This window comes from Mirounga leonina, unplaced genomic scaffold (genome assembly GCF_011800145.1).
Source record: "Mirounga leonina isolate KUSES-001 unplaced genomic scaffold, KU_Mleo_1.0 Mir_129, whole genome shotgun sequence".
Taxonomy (NCBI): Eukaryota; Metazoa; Chordata; class Mammalia; order Carnivora; family Phocidae; genus Mirounga; species Mirounga leonina.
In genome coordinates, this window is record NW_023270323.1 from 38,088,232 (window position 1) to 38,108,194 (window position 19,963).

Genomic DNA, 19,963 nt, shown 5'->3' on the forward strand with positions numbered 1-19,963 from the left:
TTGGTGAGTAGTTTCATTTGGTGTTTTTTTTTTTTTTTTTATGTGCATCAAGGTAGTGAAGTATTAAAAGTGAACATTCAGAAACACAGCTCAGAGAAAGAATTTTTATTTGTGCCTCAAGGGACTACTCATTAATGTTTTGGAAACTTTGGAGACTATATTTATATACAAAGAACATAAAACTTTTCTGCTGTCATTGACTAGCTCTTAATGTTGGTGAAGCAACATTACTGGGAAACACTCTTTATTCTGTAAAAATGTGAACAACACTGAAAACTGGTACAACTAAGCTGGAAGTGTATATATTTTTCCTGTGAAGGATGAGTGACTTGTAACTATTCTCTGGGAAACAAAGGCTTTTTTTTTTAAATGCACTATTCAGTTCTTGAAAAATTTTGATAAGCTTTTAAGAGGGGAGATGGTCTTAATTCACTGGAAAATGGTTACAATCTACAAAAGGCACAGACGTGAAATTCAAGTCACACATTTCTTGTATAGCACATGCAAATCTAAGAAATGCTTTTTTCTTTTTCTTCATTACTTAAAATCAAAAACAAAACTCCAATCGCCCCTGCTTAATAAATTAAGAACCCTTTCATTCTGTCTGTGTCTCTGTTGCCATTGTATAGTTCTCTTTATTTCAACAAGTTGCTCTCTGTAAAGATAACTGTGATGGATACCCAAGAGACATGTGATTCTGGGGGGAAAAGGTGAAGGAGAAATAAAGACCAGCAGAAAGGAAAATGACAAAAATCATTTGAAATTTGTCAATGTATTGAGAGGTGAGTATGCACGGAATGTTAGGCCCGGAGGATACAAAATGAATTTGACCTAATATTTGCTTTTGAGGGAGAATCATTCACATAAACATATGACTATATGACTATATTACATGTGATATATCATATTATATAAGTGCTGTGTGTATATAGGAAAAGGAAAGCAATTTCCGAGCTCTGTGAATAACATAGTAGTTCATATTAATTTGTCTAGGATACAGTATAAATTCAGTATAGCTCTCTGGATATATTTATTAAATGTATGACTATTAAAATATGTATTTAAGAATGATCATGTAATGTACATGATAAATAGCTAGCATCTATAATTTGCACTCCATGGTATCTTTGACAATAGTTCTATTTAATTAGACATGTCACCCTAAGTCTATAGTATACAAGATACATTTTATTAAATAAGCATCATCATTATGTACTTCACCATTCTTATTAAAACTTAACAATTCTTATTAATAATTCTTATTAAAACTTAACAACCATCCTTTTAAACTCAACTACCTGCTCAGGTAAGACTTAACCCCTGACTGTTTCTTCTGGGAAGATTTCAACTGAAGAAGACATGGAACAAAAAAGTTAAACATACCACTTGGGAAGGACATTTGAACTGAGTATTGAAGGATGACTAAAAGTTTTCCAGGAGACCAGGACAAAAAAAAAATCCATGGTGGAAAAGAAATGTCCCAAATATACAAATGATTATGTATATAGTAACAACTACCTTTCTTTAAAAGAAAAGATCAGTGGTACAGAGGTTGGGTGGAAGGTGAAGATCCAGTCAGGTTGGGATTCCTGGTGTGGGTGAAGGGGAGATCTTATTACCTGCCTTTCACTCATTTTTTTTTCCTGTGTAGAAAGTATCTTTCTTTTTTTTAAATCTTATTTTATTTAAATTCAATTACTTAACATATAATGTATCATTAGTTTCAGATGCAGAGTTCAGTTATTCATCAATTGTATATAACAGCCAGTGCTCATTACATCACATGCCCTCCTTAATGCCCATCACCCAGTTACCCCATCTCTCCACCCACCTCCCCTCCAGCAACCCTCAGTGTGTTTCCTCTTTCTTGGTTGTTTGTCCCACAGTGATTCTCTTAAGTCACCCTTGGCCTTCTATCTACTTGGGAAAATGGAAGTGATCATTATAGAGAGGCTAAGGAAGCCAGTGGCATTGACTGACTCAGTCTCATCCCTTGAAAGAGACCAGCCCTCAATAAGAAACTGTCTCTATATGGTTGGAGGGGGTCTCTCTTAGATGTTTAATACCTCTTTGCCTTCCAATTCTGATTCCACCACTTGTTGTGGGATTTTGGAAAAGTTAAACCTTCTTTTTTTTTTTATTTAAAGATTTTATTTATTTATTTGAGACAGAGAGAATGAGAGAGAGAGAGCACATGAGAGGGGGGAGGGTCAGAGGGAGAAGCAGGCTCCCTGCCGAGCAGGGAGCCCGATGCAGGACTCGATCCAGGGACTCCAGGATCATGACCTGAGCCGAAAGCAGTCGCTTAACCAACTGAGCCACCCAGGCGCCCTGGAAAAGTTAAACCTTCTAAATCTCACCCCCCCCCCGCCCCCCGCCCTTGCCACAAGCCACTATGAGTATCCTCTACATTGGGTTATTGTGAACATTAAAATAAGATAATCCAAGGAAACTACCTGGCATATAATAAGTGCTCCCCAACTCTCCTCCTCCGTCTTTAAAAAATAAAGAGTGTCTTGACTTCTATTATGTCATAAACTAACGGTGAGAAAACTATGTATCAGTTGTTTGCAAACAGATAAAGCAACTTTTTTGGTAAGACTTTTAGGAAGGCAAAGGAATACTACGAAAGTTAAAAATAATTTCTTGTCTTTACTTTTCTTCTTTACTAAGAATTGCTAATAGTGCTCACTGCCCTCATGGGAAGTTGTAAGGATAAAGCAAGGGATGAAGTGAAGTATTCAGAACAGTATCTGCCCAAAGGATGTGCTCGATGAGTGTTGGCTACTTTTATTATTTTCTAACATCCTTTTCTGGTGCTGTGTGAATTTTCAGTTGATTATTTAAATTCCCTGCTTGCTTTCCACATTTAAAAATTGTTGTATTTATCCTATGTGAGCTATAACAAGAAACTATATGGGATAGTTTAGGGAGGGCACATAGACATACCTATTTAAAGTAACTGGGATTTTTCCTTTGTGGGTGACAAGTGATGAAATTCTGTTTCATCTGTTTCACAAAAAGGATGAGGAGTTTTTTTGTATTTATTAGAATGTAAGATTTTATGAATAAAACCAACCACTAATAGAAACATGCAAGTCAAGCCTGGCTTTGTGGTGACCTAGCCTTTTTTTCCCTTGAATATACAAATATATTTTGAGTTTAAGTTGAAAAAATAAATCACACAGACAGTGAAATAAATGTGGGTGTGGAAGGAAGGTGAATGAGAGATGAAGGGTATGCTCATAATTTCCCATGGCATGATAGTCGTGAGTACAGATGTGCTATGAAATCAAGCCAACATCTGGCAAGTCACAGGCTCTTGTAAGTTACAGCATAAACAAATACTGGAAACAAAAGGAGTAAACATGAGAAAATATGCAAATATGTAATCAACAAATGGCAGTATTTGAAAATATAACAGCCACTAGAAGAGTTGATCTTTATATTTTTTATTTGTAAAAGCAACACTTTCTTCTTTTGATTAACTCTTATAGAAATATATGAAATAAAACGTGCAAATTCTCATCCATCTGCCTCTTTGCTTCAACCGTTTCCCAGAGGTAATGTCAAGATACTGACAGTGGAAAAGTTAGTGATGGTATCTAGATCAGGCATCACTTTGGTTATAGTTACTTAAAATTTTTTTAGCGTGGAAAATTTTAAACATGTAAAAGTAAAGAATAGTAAAATGAACCCATATATACTCAGCAACCAACTTCCACAATTATTAAATTTTTGCTAGTCTTCATTTTTACTTTTTAACATACGAAGTCCAACATGCTTGTGGTGATGGAGCCAAATTTGGCATCACGGAGTATAATTTATGTAGTGTGCTTTGGTGATATGAAAAATGTATATTCTGTGTGCACAAGAGCCAAAGAAGTAGCTGGAATACAGAGCAGTCTGCGATTGGTTAAAGTTGCCCTAGATGGAGCTACATGATGACTGCTCATTTATGCTCATACTGCCTTTATTTTCACCATTGTTAACTGTAGTCTCTATTATTGTGCCGAGCACATAGTAGGTGCTCAAAAACTGAAGGAGCCCTATTTGCAGTGTAGATCTCTGTAGTACAAAGGAGGCCACACACTGTGGCGTGACTAACCCTCGCAGAATGCTTCCCAATGTATCAGGGGCTTACTACATGCTAGCTGCCCGTGCTCACCAGCTGTTGGGTCCTGTTCTAAATGCCTTACATGCAGTAACTCATTTAATTCTTGCAAAAACACCCTAGGAAGAAGGTACTATTGTCACCTTTTGCGTCTTACAGGTATGCAACCAGTAAGTGGGTCAAGATCACATGAATAGTGAGGGGTAGATCCGGGGGTTGAGCCCAGTTAGTGCGGCCCCAGAGTCTGTGCACTTAGCGACACTCTTTGCTGCTTCACCCCAAATGTGTCTGAATCCCATCTCTGGAGCACTAAACACACTTGAGCACTTTGGTAGGTCGTGGTTGTACCCGTACTGCAGGATTAACTCACAAAATCACTCCAACGGTGCCAGATAATGGGGGGGTGTCGCCCCTAGACCAGACGTTTTTCAAAAAACAGGCTTTGTCGTTTTTCATGAACATAAGGCTACTTCTAAGTACTGTGTGGGAGGGAATGTGGTAGACTGATTTCATTGAGCCCCTGCCAAATTCTGGTCTTGTGGCCATCAAAGACGCATCATTTCCTCCAAGACTTCTAAAGGGGGCTATTACCATGGGCCTGCAAGTTCTGGTTTGCATTCGGAGGAGACACTATCTTCCTAAGTGAGACCTGGAAGAGGAAGTGTCATGAATTGTAAATAAGCCTGAGAGAAAAGAACTGTTTGGAGATGGAAATGGAGAAAAATGGCCTTTCCAAACCAGGTTCCATCCCCCTCCCCCGTGTCCAGCTTTGCCAGAGCCTGTCCTGTTTTACTTGCTAAGTTTACTAGCAGGAAGAAAGGAGTTTCTTTAAGGATACCCGTGCCTCTTACAAATAATTATCTCCTAGGTCAAATATCAGTACATATCTCTACCCTAGAACATCATGCCACTATTAGAAGAATGAGATGGAGCCTTATAGGTTGATGTAGAATGATCTTCAAGTTATATTATATTTTATTTTCTAAAAGATTTTATTTATTTGAGAGAGAGAGAGAAAGAGCAGGGAGAGGGACAGAGAGAGAGGGAGAAGCAGGCTCCCCCTAGGATCATGACCTGAGTCGAAGGCAGACGCTTAACCGACTGAGCCACCCAGGAGCCCCTCAAGTTATATTTTAAAGTGAAAAAAGCCAACACACAGTATTTATACCCAGGCCACCCTTGCTGAAACTCCTATACCTCTACGTGCATAAATTTTGCTTGGAAAAAAAGAGGAAAGGTGAAAATGCTTGCCTCTGCTGAAGAAGGGCTTTTCATTCAAAACTTTTTCATATTATAAAAAAGTTTTAAGTACATATATTCATTGTTTTTCAGAGTTAAAGTATTTCAGTTGTCAACCTGGCAAAGTAGAAGAGTAAATACAGCAAACATTTTTAAACATAGAAGAAAAGCATCACTTTACAGTGGGTATTTCAGGAAGGGGGGTTTGGCCTAGATGCAGAAATAAGAATTCTACTTCTTCATCTCCCTGAAGGTGGTGGTCCTTTAAGACAGAGAGATCTGCAAGATCCTTATTTAAAGAAATTAAGGGACTTTTTTTTTTTTAAGATTTTATTTATTTGAGAGAGAGAGAATGAGAGAGAGCACATGAGAGGGGGGAGGGCCAGAGGGAGAAGCAGACTCTCTGCCGAGCAGGGAGCCCAATGCGGGACTCGATCCAGGGACTCCAGGATCATGACCTGAGCCGAAGGCAGTCGCTTAACCAACTGAGCCACCCAGGCGCCCAAGAAATTAAGGGACTTTTGGTGTCGCTCTCTAGGTGTGGGGAGAAATGGAGAGAAAAGAAGGGAAAAAAAAAATGTCTAAAGGAATCTGAATTCTCCAAACAGCTCCATGAGGAGTCTACACATGCAGAGATAGTTGTGAGGTTTGGTACGGAGTGTTCTGGGTGCCGGGGGTCTGGGAGCATTCGCTTCATTGCTTCTCCAGCGAAGCCGGCCTCCTTCTCCTAGCCTAAGGGTATCTTGGCTGGGAGCTCTGTTCTGAAAAGGGACCTGGTCAAAAGCCCAAGAAGAGTCAGGTAGGGGCTCCTTGTCAGGTAACACGGCGGACAAAAGCCCCTTCTCAAGGAGAGAGCCTCACTCAGGGATAGGTGACTCTCACCGCTGCGGGTACACTAGAGCCCTGGGTACCTACAGCTCCCTGGAGTCCTGATGGAGGTTTTTGGTGAAAGCCCGGTGAAGGGTCTCAAGTTTAAGAGCCTTTGGGGGCTAGGCTGGTAACCTAAAAACATTTGAAGCTGCCAGATATAAGAGGAAATAGGGGGAACTTTGGAGAACTGAGCATGTGTATATTCTGACTAAAGGCATTCAGATTCAGATTTTTAAACTACAGTTTTGCTAGCCAAGCAAAACACTGGCTGGAGTCACTGCCGGTTTGCGATCCTGCATTCGCCTGGGCTCAGTATCCGCTTTCCTCTGGTTGCTTCAACCTGCGGCTGATCCACCGGGAAAGCGCGGACGCCGAAGACGGTCGCAAATTTTGGCGCGCCCCCTGAAGGCTCAGTGTCCTTCGCCTGCGCTCGCCGCGCTGTCCCCTCCTTCGGCACCACCCAGCCCCCACCCGCATCTCGGAGGGCCCCAACCTACTGAAGCTTGGAGTGTCTCAGAAGCCCTTACGGGCTACATTTCATCTCTACCAGAAATGGAGTTGTTGCGCCCGGGACGTTCCCCCTCCGGAGACTCGGGGCCAGATGCGGTCCCAGGCAAGCGGGGAGACCGGGAGATGTAGTGCGCCTGGGAAGCGGCGGGTCCCGGCCTGGTAACCGGCTGAGAGGCGGGGCCAGCGGCAGAGGGGAACCCCGCCCCGGCCCCGCCCCTCGTAGCCCCGCCCCCAAGCTCTAGAGTTTCGGCCTCCAGCTCCCACCGCGCACTGAGTCCCGGGACCCCGGGAGAGCTGGCGGTGGTTGGTTGGGTTTCTTCTGCCCGCGCGGAGCATCACTTGCGCTCTACGGCGAGCCCAGAGCTGTCGCGCAGCGGGGATTTCCTCTCCTCCCGGCACCCGCTGACGCCCCTGCAAGCCGTGGCCGGAGCCAGGGCACCCTCCCCTTTGCGCCCCACAGTCCTGCGCTGCGGCGCTCCTTCCACCTCCGCGCCTTCTTCGCGGGGCAGGCCCAGGGAGAAAGAACCGGCGCCCAAGTCCTGGGCACCGCGCCCGGCGCGAGGTGCGGGATGGAGAGCAAGGCGCTGCTGGCCATCGCTCTGTGGCTCTGCGTGGAGACCAGGGCTGCCTCAGTGGGTAAGGAGCCCACTCCCTAGAAGGAAGGCGGAGAGGTCGGGTGCGGGCGGAGAGATGGGGCGATGCGGAGAGGTCCTGGAGGCCGGATCTAACTCGGAGTCAGAGAGCTGGAAAGATGAAAAGTGACTTGACACTTTGTGTTTTTTCATTTACCAGTGAGGAAACCGAGGCTCTTTGATTGGCCCAAGATTATCCAGAGTTGGTGGTCTCCCGAGCCCAGTTCCTTTTCATGACTCTGGTCTCCGACCCGGGCCTCGGCTGGAGCGAGTCCTGCGGAGCCGACACACCCTCGGGGAGGCGGGGGTGGGAAGGCAGGCGCCGGGGCTGGCAGGCAAGAGGTGCCCCCGCAGGCGGGAACAGGCTGTGGAACGTTGTCCGGCTGGGCGCACAATCCTTAGCCCGGGCGCGGGGAAGGAAGCCTTGCAGGGAGAGCCAGCCAGTTCGCTCCGATCGCCTGCATCGTGCACTCAGCTCTCCCTCTGCAGGAGTCAGGCGGACCCCGGTGTGCGGTTCCCTTCTGGCTGGAACCCACAAACACATCCACCGTATGCGGTGCAGTTCAGGGAGGAAAACTTTTTTTCCCCTTCCTTGGTGCAGGATGCTGCTGTCCTTGCAGAGAGAAGGTGAAATTGAGCTCCGAGCCGGGGTTGTGACAGCTTCCCAAAATGTTTCCAAGTAACAGTCACCTTCTTATGTAAAACAATCACATCTTTCAAAGCTTTGGTCCTTGGGATAAGCGCATGGTCAGAAGCTCAAGTTCTGAAAACTTACTCTGCGGGACTCAGTAGCTAGATTTAGCGCCGCTCCGCACTTTCCTTGCCACCTAAAATTTCAGTCTTCTTCAGGATTAGGAACACACATGCGCTTGATGCAATAAATGTCTTTCTTTCTTCGAAAGCTTTACCCGCCCCCACAACCCCCTTCTCATATCTCTTTTCTGTAGCCACAGTTTGCTGATTTCCAGATTTCCACTCTTTGGAGGGTGAGAAAGGAAAGAGGGTGGAGGGGGAAAAAAAGTCAAATAATTCAGGGAAAAATTTCTTATATTGAAATAAAAGAATCACATGTCTTTAAAAAAAGACACTCGTATACAGTAACAAGATCATCTGGGTATAGTTATTAAATTTTCTTGATAATGACTTGGTTCATCAGGGCCAGCTCCACCATGGACACTCATTTGTCCCTGACAAGACCTCTCTTTCCCCCTTTATGGTCTGGAACATGTGGTTGTTCTGTATCCCACAAAGAAGTGAGTTGCTTCTAAGCCTGGGGTGTTTCATCACGCAGCAGTAGTAACTGTAATCGGGTTGTCCTGAATATAATGATGAGGTTGCCCTTTTGGAGTGTGTGACTTGCTTAATTGGATTGGGCTGTAATTGGTGCCATCAAATTCTAGAGACAGAGGCACTGTTGTTTTTCCTTCCTGTCTTTGAGCTGGAAGGGTAATAGCGCACAAATTAATTAATTTTGGTTAGGGGATTTGAACATAGAAGGGCTTTTTATTGAGTAGCAGCATATGTACTTCTTATAGTTATTTCTTTAGAATTTTCTGAAGAGTAGAACTTAAACTTGCCAATGCAAATGAATGAAGCTTAATGGAGCAAAACAAAATTGAATGTTGGTTGGTCTACAGATATGAATGTGAAGTTATCATTATTGATATAGCCTTGTTGAAAAGATTTTTGTTGAATAGTATGGTATTGTCTTAGCTTCCTATGAATGGAGAACATATCTTTAATTAATTTTTTAACATAAGAAAGTGTGTCTAGAGTGTGAGATAATCTGTGACAATAATTTATGAGAGATCTTCAAGAACCTCTTAGTTCAGTGGCAGAATGAACATGGCTTATTTAGAGCTTTGCCTTTACTACCGTTTTTTTTTCTCTCACATAAATGTGCCCAGATAATGGGTTCTTTCTCATTTGGATCACTGTACACATTGTATTAAGTTACTGTTTTCAACATATTTCTCAACCTAGTGTTTCCCAGCCAAGTTTGATACTTGTACTCATCCAAATGAGTTGTTTTCATTTTCCTTTTCTTAAAGTGAGACTCCATTGTTGGAAGGATTTTCTATTGTTTTTAAAAACTTTGCTTCATTGTTTGTCTACTTTGGGGGCAGTTATTTCCTTCTGTGTTGAAAAGGGCTATGGTAATTAACCGAACATGGTAAGCCAGATCAATAGCTGTCCAAGAGTGTCCCATAGGCCATGTGTGATTGAGTCATCTGAAATGCTTGTGAAAATGCAGATTTGATTATCCCTAGGGCTAGGGATATCTTACACATCTTAAAGTTTAAGAATTACTAGCCCAAGCACAAATCAGTATACCAATTAATTTCTGAGATTTATTGATGTAACTTAAGTTCTAAATTTTAAAAAAAAAACTATATTGATCAACAAATTTACAGTTGTGTCAACAACCTATTTTGCACATCTGGGTGAGTGTGTAGAAATATGGGTGATTAGCTGTTCATTTTTGCCTGCAGCTGTTCACATTGAGGTCCACAGATTCAGTGTACTGGATATTTGCACTGGATATTTGCTCACTCTCTTTACTCATACTTTTTCATATTTGTTAATACTGTCTTATTTACCCAACAAGATTAGTGCCAGTTTAGGCCTTGAGAGTCAGTGGTTCTTTTTAAAAAAATTTTTTTACTTATCTTTAAAATTCTAGTATAATTAACATACAGTGTTATATTAGTTTCAGGTCTACAATATAGTGATTCATCAGTTCTGTACCCGACTCAGTGCTCATCATGATAAGTGTACTCTTAATCCCCATCACCTATATCACCCATCCCCCCACCCACCTCCCCCTGGTAACCATCAGCTTGTTCTCTATATTTAAGAGTCTATTTTTTTGTTTTGTTTCTTAAATTCCACAAATGAGTGAAATCTTTGGTATTTGTTTTTCTCTGACTTTGTTTAGAATAATACTCTCTAGCTCCATCCATGTAGTTGCAAAATGGCAAGGTTTCCTTCTTTTTTATGGCTGAGTAATACTCCATAGCATCTGCATCTTCTTTATCCACTCATCTATTGATGGACACTGGGTTACTTCCATATCTTGGCTAATGTAAATAATGCTGCAAAAAAAAAATGCTGCAATAAACACAGAGGTGCATGTATCTTTTTGAATTAGTGTTTTCATTTTCTTTGGGTAGAAAGTCTTTTGTTCTTAGTTGATGTGAGTTAAAGATCATATTAAGCTTGGGTGATTACCCAGCATCCATCACTTTTTGAGGTGATGTTTTGGAATCTGGATATTAGTTCAGGCCCTAGCATGGTGGACAGTTTTTCTTTCTTTGATAGTTTTCCATCACTTACTAGCTCTTTGCATTTAGTTCACAGAGAACTCTGTTTTCTTGCTGTGGAGTGATCCATGGTGAGGAATCTGTCCAGTGGTATTTTTAGGTAAATACAGCTTTCTTGTATTGTAAACTTGGTATCAGGATGAGCTCAGAGCTTTGATTAATAAGTTGAGATTTCCCGAATTGTAATTCATTAACACTACACTTTTTTAGTTACATTCTCTAAGAAAAAGTGTATTAATAGGTGTATTATATGGACACTGGCAAATGTTTTTTTTTTTTTCCCCTCAATTCCTCTCACCTAGTTTTAATGTACAATCTTCCAACTTTGGCAGTTCAGTTACCACAGGAAGTGCACTAGAAAATTGATAAAGGAAAATGAGACAATGTTATGGGCACTCCTCTCCCCTTCAGGGTACAGAGATGAACTGTATAGAAATCTCTCTTAGTAGTATTCATTAATCAGCAATTTAGTCAACTGTGTACATCCTATGCTTTATAAGAAATGTCAGTGGGTCCTTTCCCAAGGGAGTGAGATCATCAGATGAAGGTTCATTTGGTTTCAATGTCCTATATCCTTTTGTAAGACCTTGAAGTTGGCAATGCAGGAAAACAGGAACTCCACCCTAGCTCCATGAATTGCAGAACTTTTGTGTTGGTTTATGACCATCTGCCCATTCTTCCTGTTATGACACAGTTTGTGAACTTTTACTGGGAATGGTGAAAAGTAAATTCACAGTTTTACACAATGAATTGCTGAAGAGGCCTTTTAAAGTATAGAGTGTGCATTGTTTATGGAAGGTGTTTCCTATTGGGTCTGACTCAGTGGCAACTATATTCATTTATTTAATTTGTTTCTAGGTTTGCCTAGTGTTTCCCTTGATCCACCCAGACTCAGCATACAAAAAGACATACTTACAATTATGGCTAATACAACTCTTCAGATTACTTGCAGGTAAGGATTCATTTTAGATTCAGATTTCCTATGTTAAGTAACTCATTGTTATTGAGGGAAAATAATTTACATAAGCAGAATTGTAATAGAGTTGTAGTAATTGTAAGTAGTGACATTTCTAATAAATGATTTAATAATGAAAAATTAGAACGCTCTTCTCCCAAAAATTTTGTATGATTTTTCTGGAATTTTTTTCCTGCTATTCTCTGCCAACACACACACACGCACACACACACGCACACATGCACACACGCATATGCACACGCACACACACGTACACGCACGTGCGCGCACACACGTACACATGCACACATATGCACACGCACACATACACGCACACACGCATATGCACACACGCACACACGTACACATGTACACACATGTACACACGCATGCACACACGCACATGCACACACGTACGCATGCACACACGCACATGCACACACACATACACACACACATGCACACGTACACATGCACGTGCACACATGCACGCACGCACACGTACACATGCACACACGCATATGCACACACACATGCACACAGTACAGCACCTGGCACATAGTAAATAGTAGACATTCAATAAATATTGAATAAATAAGTGAAATTAAGGACTTACCCTCTTACCCTTAAGGGATGGGGTTGAAAGAGTTTGGGGCCATATTTATCATATTCAGAATGGCTCGTGGACATTGGTTTAGCCCTTGCCAGGAATTTTATTTCATGATACAATTATGACTGTAGTAGCAGTTTAATATTCAGCCATTAATATTACTGAGTACATGTTCTGCACAGGTAATGGACTTCATGCTTTGGCTTGATGTTCTGGAATGCCTCTCTTCTCATTTGCTAGCAAGAAGTCATGCTACTGTTTTTTGCTAACTGGGGAAGCCGGGTTCTTTGAAAGGAAGAAGATGTATTTAGTTTTTGTCTCATAGCTCCGACCACAAAAGGAAAGGCAGAAGACCTTAGGGTTTAATGCAGTGACCTGGAGGCTTCTCAGGAACCTCTCAGTGTGTCTTTGGCAGAGATATGGAGAGATGGGTGGAGGTGATGTTGCCCTCTGAAAAGAGAACCAGGGGTCCACAGAGAACCTTGGGCAGCTTACTGCCATTGCTTGCACCTGATGAACACCAATGTTCATCACAACACAGATCTATTTTAGACTGCAGACTGTGAAGGATACTCTCATCCCCTTATCAAGGGTAGGTAACCAATATCCAGCCCTTGGGAGAAGACATAGTAATCGTGCTATTTCTCCAGCTTTGCTATCAGAAGACACATTTCTTAGTGGATTTTCCTCTTACCCATCCTCAATAACAGAGGCTATTTAAAATCCTCAAAGATTCCATACTCCCTTTTAAAACTCATTCAAAAGAATTTCTTATGTCCTGAAAAAGCCATGGAATATGTTAAAGTAACTTCACTAACGTAGCTGCAACTTCATGAAAATTTCAAATTCTTTGAAAGAAGAATCAATGATGTTACATGCTTTTTGATGTGGACTATCTTTCTTAGGGCTTTGCAGGGAAAGGCTGCAATGAAAGTAATCTTTGTTTGAATGCATTCTGTATAAGGTCCTATGAGGCTCTTAGACAGTAGCGCCCTCTTCCTTCTGAACCTCACTTCTTATTGTCCTGCCTGCCCACTGTTACCTGACTACTCTGGCTTCCTTGCCATTCCCCTGATACTCCAAATACTCCTGCCCCAAGGCCTTTACATTTTCTGTTCCCTCTGCCTGGAACACTGTTCCTCCTTATATTCATATGGCTTCATCAAGCCCCTCCCACCAGAACTCTTTACTCAGTGTATATTCTATATTTTCTCCACAGTACTTATCACTACCTTACATTTTACTTACACTATATATTTTACTTACTTTTAAAAAAATTCAGGTTTATTGAGGTTTACTTACTATTTCATTGCCTGTTTCCTCTAACTAGACTGAAGTTCCATAAAGGCATTGATTTTTGTCTGATTTGTTCACTGCTGTATCCCCAGACTTTAACAACACTTGGCATATAGCACCTGCTTAAGAAACATTTGTTGAGTGAACGAGTTAATTAATAGAAAACTCAGGAATCCTTATAAGTGGTGTCCGAAGCTGAGTTTATGGCTTTTCGTCATTTGTCCATTCAGCCTGTCATTGTTGGTAGAAGGCTGTGAATCTGTCTGTTGAGTTTATATAAGTTTGAGAAACAAACCTTCTGTTTTCTTAGAAACAGCCTCGTAGTGTCGCATTTCCCATGATCACTTCCCTGGAATTGATTTTTCAGGGGACAGAGGGACTTGGACTGGCTCTGGCCCAATAATCAGAGTGGCTCTGAGAAAAGAGTGGAGGTGACCGAGTGCAGGGACAGCCTCTTCTGTAAGATGCTCATGATTCCAAAAGTGATTGGAAATGATACTGGAGCCTACAAGTGCTTCTACCGGGACACTGAAATGGCCTCGGTCATTTATGTCTATGTTCAAGGTAAGTAGTTACATGGAATTCATTTCCCAAGCTGATTTACCGGGTATAAAACACAATAAGCAGAGAAGAATCGAGTACAATGGAGTACGACAAAAGGCTCGCTCCAAAGGCTGTTTGCCAACAGGCATACACAAAATTCTTCTCTCTCAAGGTTTCCTCTGAGAATAAGACTCACTGATTTGTTCTGGAACTTGGGCCCCGTTACATCTCTTTTGCCCAGTTAGTGGGGTTTTGCTCTTTGTTTCTAAGGGAAATGTGTGTTCACAATTGGCTATAGGGATTTATAAAGAGCCTTCTGATGTTTGAGAAAAAGAACCTGAAATCCTTGAAAAGGAGGGTTCAGGGGTGCGTTATGGAGAGATTTCTGTGGAGAGATAGGTTATCTACAACAGGGTAGGAGATTTTCTCAAGAATGCGCAGGGAAACAGCCAAGGGCTCTGGAGCTTTTATGTACATGAGAACTTTTCTTTTCCGACTTATACTTTGTGAAAAACAATTTCCATCTTCTTGTGCAAATGAAGATACTACCTCAAAGGGCTTTTTGAGGACAGTATTTCTCTCCTTTGCTTGTGTGGTCCAAGATCTTGGATGATATGCAACATCTTTCCAGAGTTTGCAATTTGGGATTGACACCATGGAGGTCAGTTTAACATCCATGTAGAATAAAACACAATGTTACATGTATTTAGTATTTATAATATAAATTATTTTTTCTTTTGTGTTTCAAAAATCTTCTACTACCTTAATTTTCATGTGGAAACCTGACCTAACTGATGATAGTTATAATTCTGTCAGACAATTTTGGGGAATGTTAGTGTTGTATAGTACTTTTCTTGGATAATCTAAATATTTTTCTTTTCAGTGAAATTGAGCTGTTTAGACATTTTATTTATACATTTGTATATATATTTTTTGCATCCCAGAGGATCTGAGGCAGGTGAAGATGGCTTAGACTTTTTTCCGGGAGCATCTTTCATAGAATGGGAATTTCATTGGCTTTGGGAAACACACTTGCATATCTCCATTTACATTTCTTTTTTTTTTTTTAAGATTTACTTATTTATTTGAGAGAGAGAGAATGAGAGAGAGTACATGAGAGGGGGGAGGGTCAGAGGGAGAAGCAGACTCCCTGCCGAGCAGGGAGCCCGACGCGGGACTCGATCCCGGGACTCCAGGATCATGACCTGAGCCGAAGGCAGTCGCTTAACGGACTGAGCCACCCAGGCGCCCTCCATTTACATTTCAATCGTGCAATATGGCCAATGCAGTGGGAAAATGGAGACTACATCAAAATAACGTATATCATTCCTGGACTGCACAATATTGAGAATTATTTTTGCCCAGGGTGAGCACAGTCCCAGATAGACTTCTGTGCCCTTCTCCTTTCTCTGCAGAATTTGAAAGAGACAAGGCTCAGATCTTGGAGAATTTCTGGCTCCTTTTGATCTGGCAGTCTTGGGAGATCAGGCTTTCTCAGAAGATTGCAAGGATTTCCTGCTTTTAGCCTGTCTGGAAATACTACAAGATGAACCTCTCCCGTAATATCTCGTTACTTCCTTCTCCCCAAGTCAGGAAACCTGGAGACATGTGAAAATCCATTTCATGAGTTACAGTAAATATTTTATTTTGAGAGGATGGGTGGTTGTTTGGGTTTCTTTTGTTTATTTCCTTTTTTTGGAAGACTGAAACAGAATTGATTCACTGAATAGTTTTAGTCTTATGTAAGGGGTTAATTTAGCTTCCAAAGACTTGTTGGAAGCAAGCTTGGTAATATTTCACAGTACGTGGATGAAAGGTAGGTAATATTCAGAAGTAGCAATCCCAGGCACTGTTTATTTGTACATTGCCTGTCTTTGGGTATACCATTAAATTCTGCTTCTTGTCTAAGCCTAATGTTCTAGGAGGTGAGCTAAGATTTTTTTTTTTTTAAGATTTTATTTATTTATTTGACAGAGAGAGAGATAGCGAGAGCAGGAACACAAGCAGGGGGAATGGGAGAGGGAGAAGCAGGCTTCTTGCTGAGCAGGGAGCCCGATGTGGGACTCGATCCCAGGACCCTGAGATCATGACCTGAGCCGAAGGCAGACGCTTAACGACTGAGCCACCCAGGCACCCGAGCTGTCTAAGATTTTGACACTGAGAAAGAAAGCACTGAAGTATTCCCTATGGGCGGCCCTTTAATGTCCCCTCTGGTCCCTACCTTGCTTCCTTAGGCTTCTGACCCCATTCCCTCCAGCAATGGATGGAGCCAGGAAGTGGGTCTTGGCCTCATAAGATAATGGCTATGGCATGTGGTGGGCTGGATTGGCTGCCTTTCTGTGCTTTCCAGCTGGGAAGGAAATCAAACTTCTGCTGTTGCAGGGAATTATCTGCCTTTCTCCCCTTGGTTTAATTAACTCTTTCTTTACTTGGACCAGCCATCCTGAAGAGCTCTGGAAATGCTGGATCAGGTGTGTTGGGCATAGCAGTCTGAGCCATTATCTCTGTGAGATTTCAAGTACAACCTCACACTATGGTGACTCTATCTCTGGGGAGTAGACTATTTTCCCAGCGGTGTATTCACATTGTAGGAACAATGTTAGAATGACATTAAAATCTCTTTTTTGTTCTTCTCACTTTTTGCCATGGTGGTTTTTTGAGTTTTTATCATTGAAGATATTAATGATTGCTGAATTTTAAACTGAATTCAATAACCACTGAACATTATTTTATAAAGAATCTCATATCTAGTGTTCACAATCTTAAAATACCCACGTCAATTTTCCTCTTGAATAATTAAATCAAAAAGTTGTTATTTTCTGCTTATTTTAAAGATCCTTTGGAATCCATTAGTTTATTTTCATGGCCCTTGGACATTATTTGCCTAAAGGGAGAATATACTTTTTTTAAGCATCAATAAAATTCAGTAGGTAAAGTACAGATTTAACTTTAAAATTAATTTAAAATAAAAAAAATTATTTTAAAATTTATGTACTTGAAAAGTACTTAGTATCTATGAAGAATGTATATGTGTATATGAAAGTGTATATGAAAAATGAAGTACGCTCTCCTTCATTTTGAAAAAAACTATAATGATCCATCTGTTTAAATGTGGAACTTATAAAATATACTCTACTTGTTGATGATCCTAGTGAAAGGAGTCGATTTCACTCTAGGAATTTTCTTTCAGATTTTTACACACACACACACACACACACACACACTCTTTCTGCAGCATATCTTTGGAGTCAGATATCTACCAGCAGACCAACCTGTGGATCCCTTTGCCTGGTGTGAAATGTCATTCTCAATCATTTGCTTCTCTGGTTAGAGTTTATGAACTGGAAACAAGATCAACTTTTCTAGTAAATGCCATTAACTAAGGGAATTAATTTTTCTTCTAGATTACAGATCTCCATTTATTGCTTCTGTTAGTGACCAACATGAAGTTGTGTACATCACTGAGAAGAAAAACAAAACTGTGGTGATTCCATGTCTTGGATCCGTTTCCAACCTCAATGTGTCACTTTGTGCAGTAAGTTACATCTTTTTCAATCATCTCTCATGTTTTCATAATGTTAAGATGGGTAGCCTGTATGTAATATATTATCAACCACGTGTTTTAAAGATCCTCAGGGAAGGGTCAAAATGACAACAAATAAAACCAATTTATATTCTTTAGTGATAAATTCTTTAGTGATCATTTTATATGGTTTTCACTTTTGGATAGCACTTTATTCAATATTTGATTTTTCTTTTTCTACCCAGAGGTATCCAGAAAAGAGGTTTGTTCCTGATGGTAACAGAATTTCCTGGGACAGTAAGAAAGGCTTCACTATCCCCAGCTACATGATCAGCTATGCTGGCATGGTCTTCTGTGAAGCAAAAATTAATGATGAAAGTTACCAGTCTATTATGTACATAGTTGTGGTTGTAGGTAAGTGGGCAGTTTCCTTATCATTAAATCAGGCATTAAAGATTGGTTTCCTATATTAAGATCCTGGAGATTAAGGTATTGGGGGAAGGACAAAGGATATTGAAAAATATATTAATTCAAGATCTGGTGTGGGGCAATTCATTACATCTGCTCTTCTCTACCAGATAAACCTATGTGCAATTCAGTTTTTCTCTTTTCTTGCCAAAACCAAGGACGGAAAAGAGTGTTATTATCAGAGCATATTTTATGGAAAGTTCAATGTTCAGAACATTGCTTGGCATCAATTCTTTTAATTATACCTATTTTATGGAAAGTTCAGTAATTTACTAAGGCTGGCTTCGCTGGCTATTGACTATTCAAATTTTACTGCTTTTCTATCCACTGGGCTACATCTTCGAGATTCCTGCAGGTTTGCTTTGTAAGTCTTTGTAGGCCATTTTGCTGGAAGGTACCAAGTACTGGTGAGGCCCTCAGGGAAAAATGATGTGTCACATTTTGAAATTGCATCATTTTCGAAAAAATCCATGCTAAGTTATAGATTTGTTTTCTCTCTCTTTCTCTGTGTTTTCAATTTACTTGCTCCAGGGTACAAGATTTATGATGTGGTTGTCAGCCCCCCTCTCGAAGTTGAGCTGTCTGTTGGAGAGAGGCTTGTCTTAAATTGTACAGCAAGGACTGAACTAAATGTGGGGATTGACTTCAACTGGGAATATCCTTCTTTGAAGGTAACACTAACAATTCAAAGCCAGACCTCTCAATACTTTGATAATAAGCCCCAATGGAATTAGCTTAAGAGATAGGGACCTCTCGGGGCGCCTGGGTGGCTCAGTCGTTAAGCGTCTGCCTTCGGCTCAGGTCATGATCCCAGGGTCCTGGGATCGAGTCCCGCATCGGGCTCCCTGCTCGGCGGGAAGCCTGCTTCTCCCTCTCCCACTCCCCCTGCTTGTGTTTCCTCTCTCACTGTCTCTCTCTCTGTCAAATAAATAAATAAAAAATCCTAAAAAAAAAAAGCTAGTAAGACCAAAATGCTATTTTTAAACAATGTAAATGTCTTATAAGAGGAAGTACTCTGGGGCGCCTGGGTGGCTCAGTCAGTTAAGCGTCTGCCTTCGGCTCAGGTCCTGATCCCAGGGTCCTGGGATCGAGCCCCGCATCGGGCTCCCTGCTCGGCGGGAAGCCCGCTTCTCCCTCTCCCACTCCCCCCTGCTTGTGTTCCTGCTCTCACTGTGTCTCTCTCTGTCAAATAAATAAATAAAATCTTAAAAAAAAAAAAAAAGAGATAGGGACCTCTCTGGCCAGATAAAATATAAGGGCCTTAACTCTCTCTCTCTCTCTCTCTCTCTCTCACACACACACACACACACGCACACGCACAGTTTAAAAGAACTGCAGAACATATAACATCCATGGAAAACAGATGCAATGCCGAGAACTCGGTCCCACTCTGCTACTTTCAGGCTGTGAGGATGAATTTTCTCTAGGTGATTACATCTTGTCAGGTTGTGTTATTTTTCTGTGCTCCAAAGTCTTTGTTATATTTCCCCTGTAAGGGAATTTGTCTTCAAGAGGTGGCATAAAACATACCTCTCCTTAAGCAGTGGTCATATTTGCTTGTGTTCCTGTAGTACATATCCCTCTCATTCCCACTATGTGAGGCTTTAAAAACCTTAATTCAGGGGCGCCTGGGTGGCTCAGTCGGTTAAGCGACTGCCTTCGGCTCAGGTCGTGATCCTGGAGTCCCGGGATCGAGTCCCACGTCGGGCTCCCTGCTCGGCGAGGGGTCTGCTTCTCCCTCTGACCCTCTTCCCTCTCGTGCTCTCTGTCTCTCATTCTCTCTCTCAAATAAATAAATAAAATCTTAAAAAAAAAAAAAGAAAAAGAAAGAAAAACGTTACCACTACATGTGTTAGGGAAATAAAGGGGATAAATGTAAG

General features: G+C 41.3%; 1 protein-coding gene across 1 annotated transcript in view; it reads left to right on the plus strand.

Annotated features, from left to right (window-relative positions):
* The first annotated feature begins 7,013 nt into the window (after window positions 1–7,013).
* Window positions 7,014–19,963, plus strand: part of KDR (kinase insert domain receptor) — a 45,569-nt gene continuing 32,619 nt past the window's right edge. Inside the window, exons 1-6 of the mRNA XM_035004961.1 lie at window positions 7,014–7,369; window positions 11,547–11,640; window positions 13,917–14,113; window positions 17,497–17,627; window positions 17,861–18,029; window positions 18,615–18,754. Coding sequence (XP_034860852.1) covers window positions 7,303–7,369; window positions 11,547–11,640; window positions 13,917–14,113; window positions 17,497–17,627; window positions 17,861–18,029; window positions 18,615–18,754 — 798 coding nt within the window. The 5' untranslated portion in view covers window positions 7,014–7,302. The remainder of the gene's footprint in view (window positions 7,370–11,546; window positions 11,641–13,916; window positions 14,114–17,496; window positions 17,628–17,860; window positions 18,030–18,614; window positions 18,755–19,963) is intronic.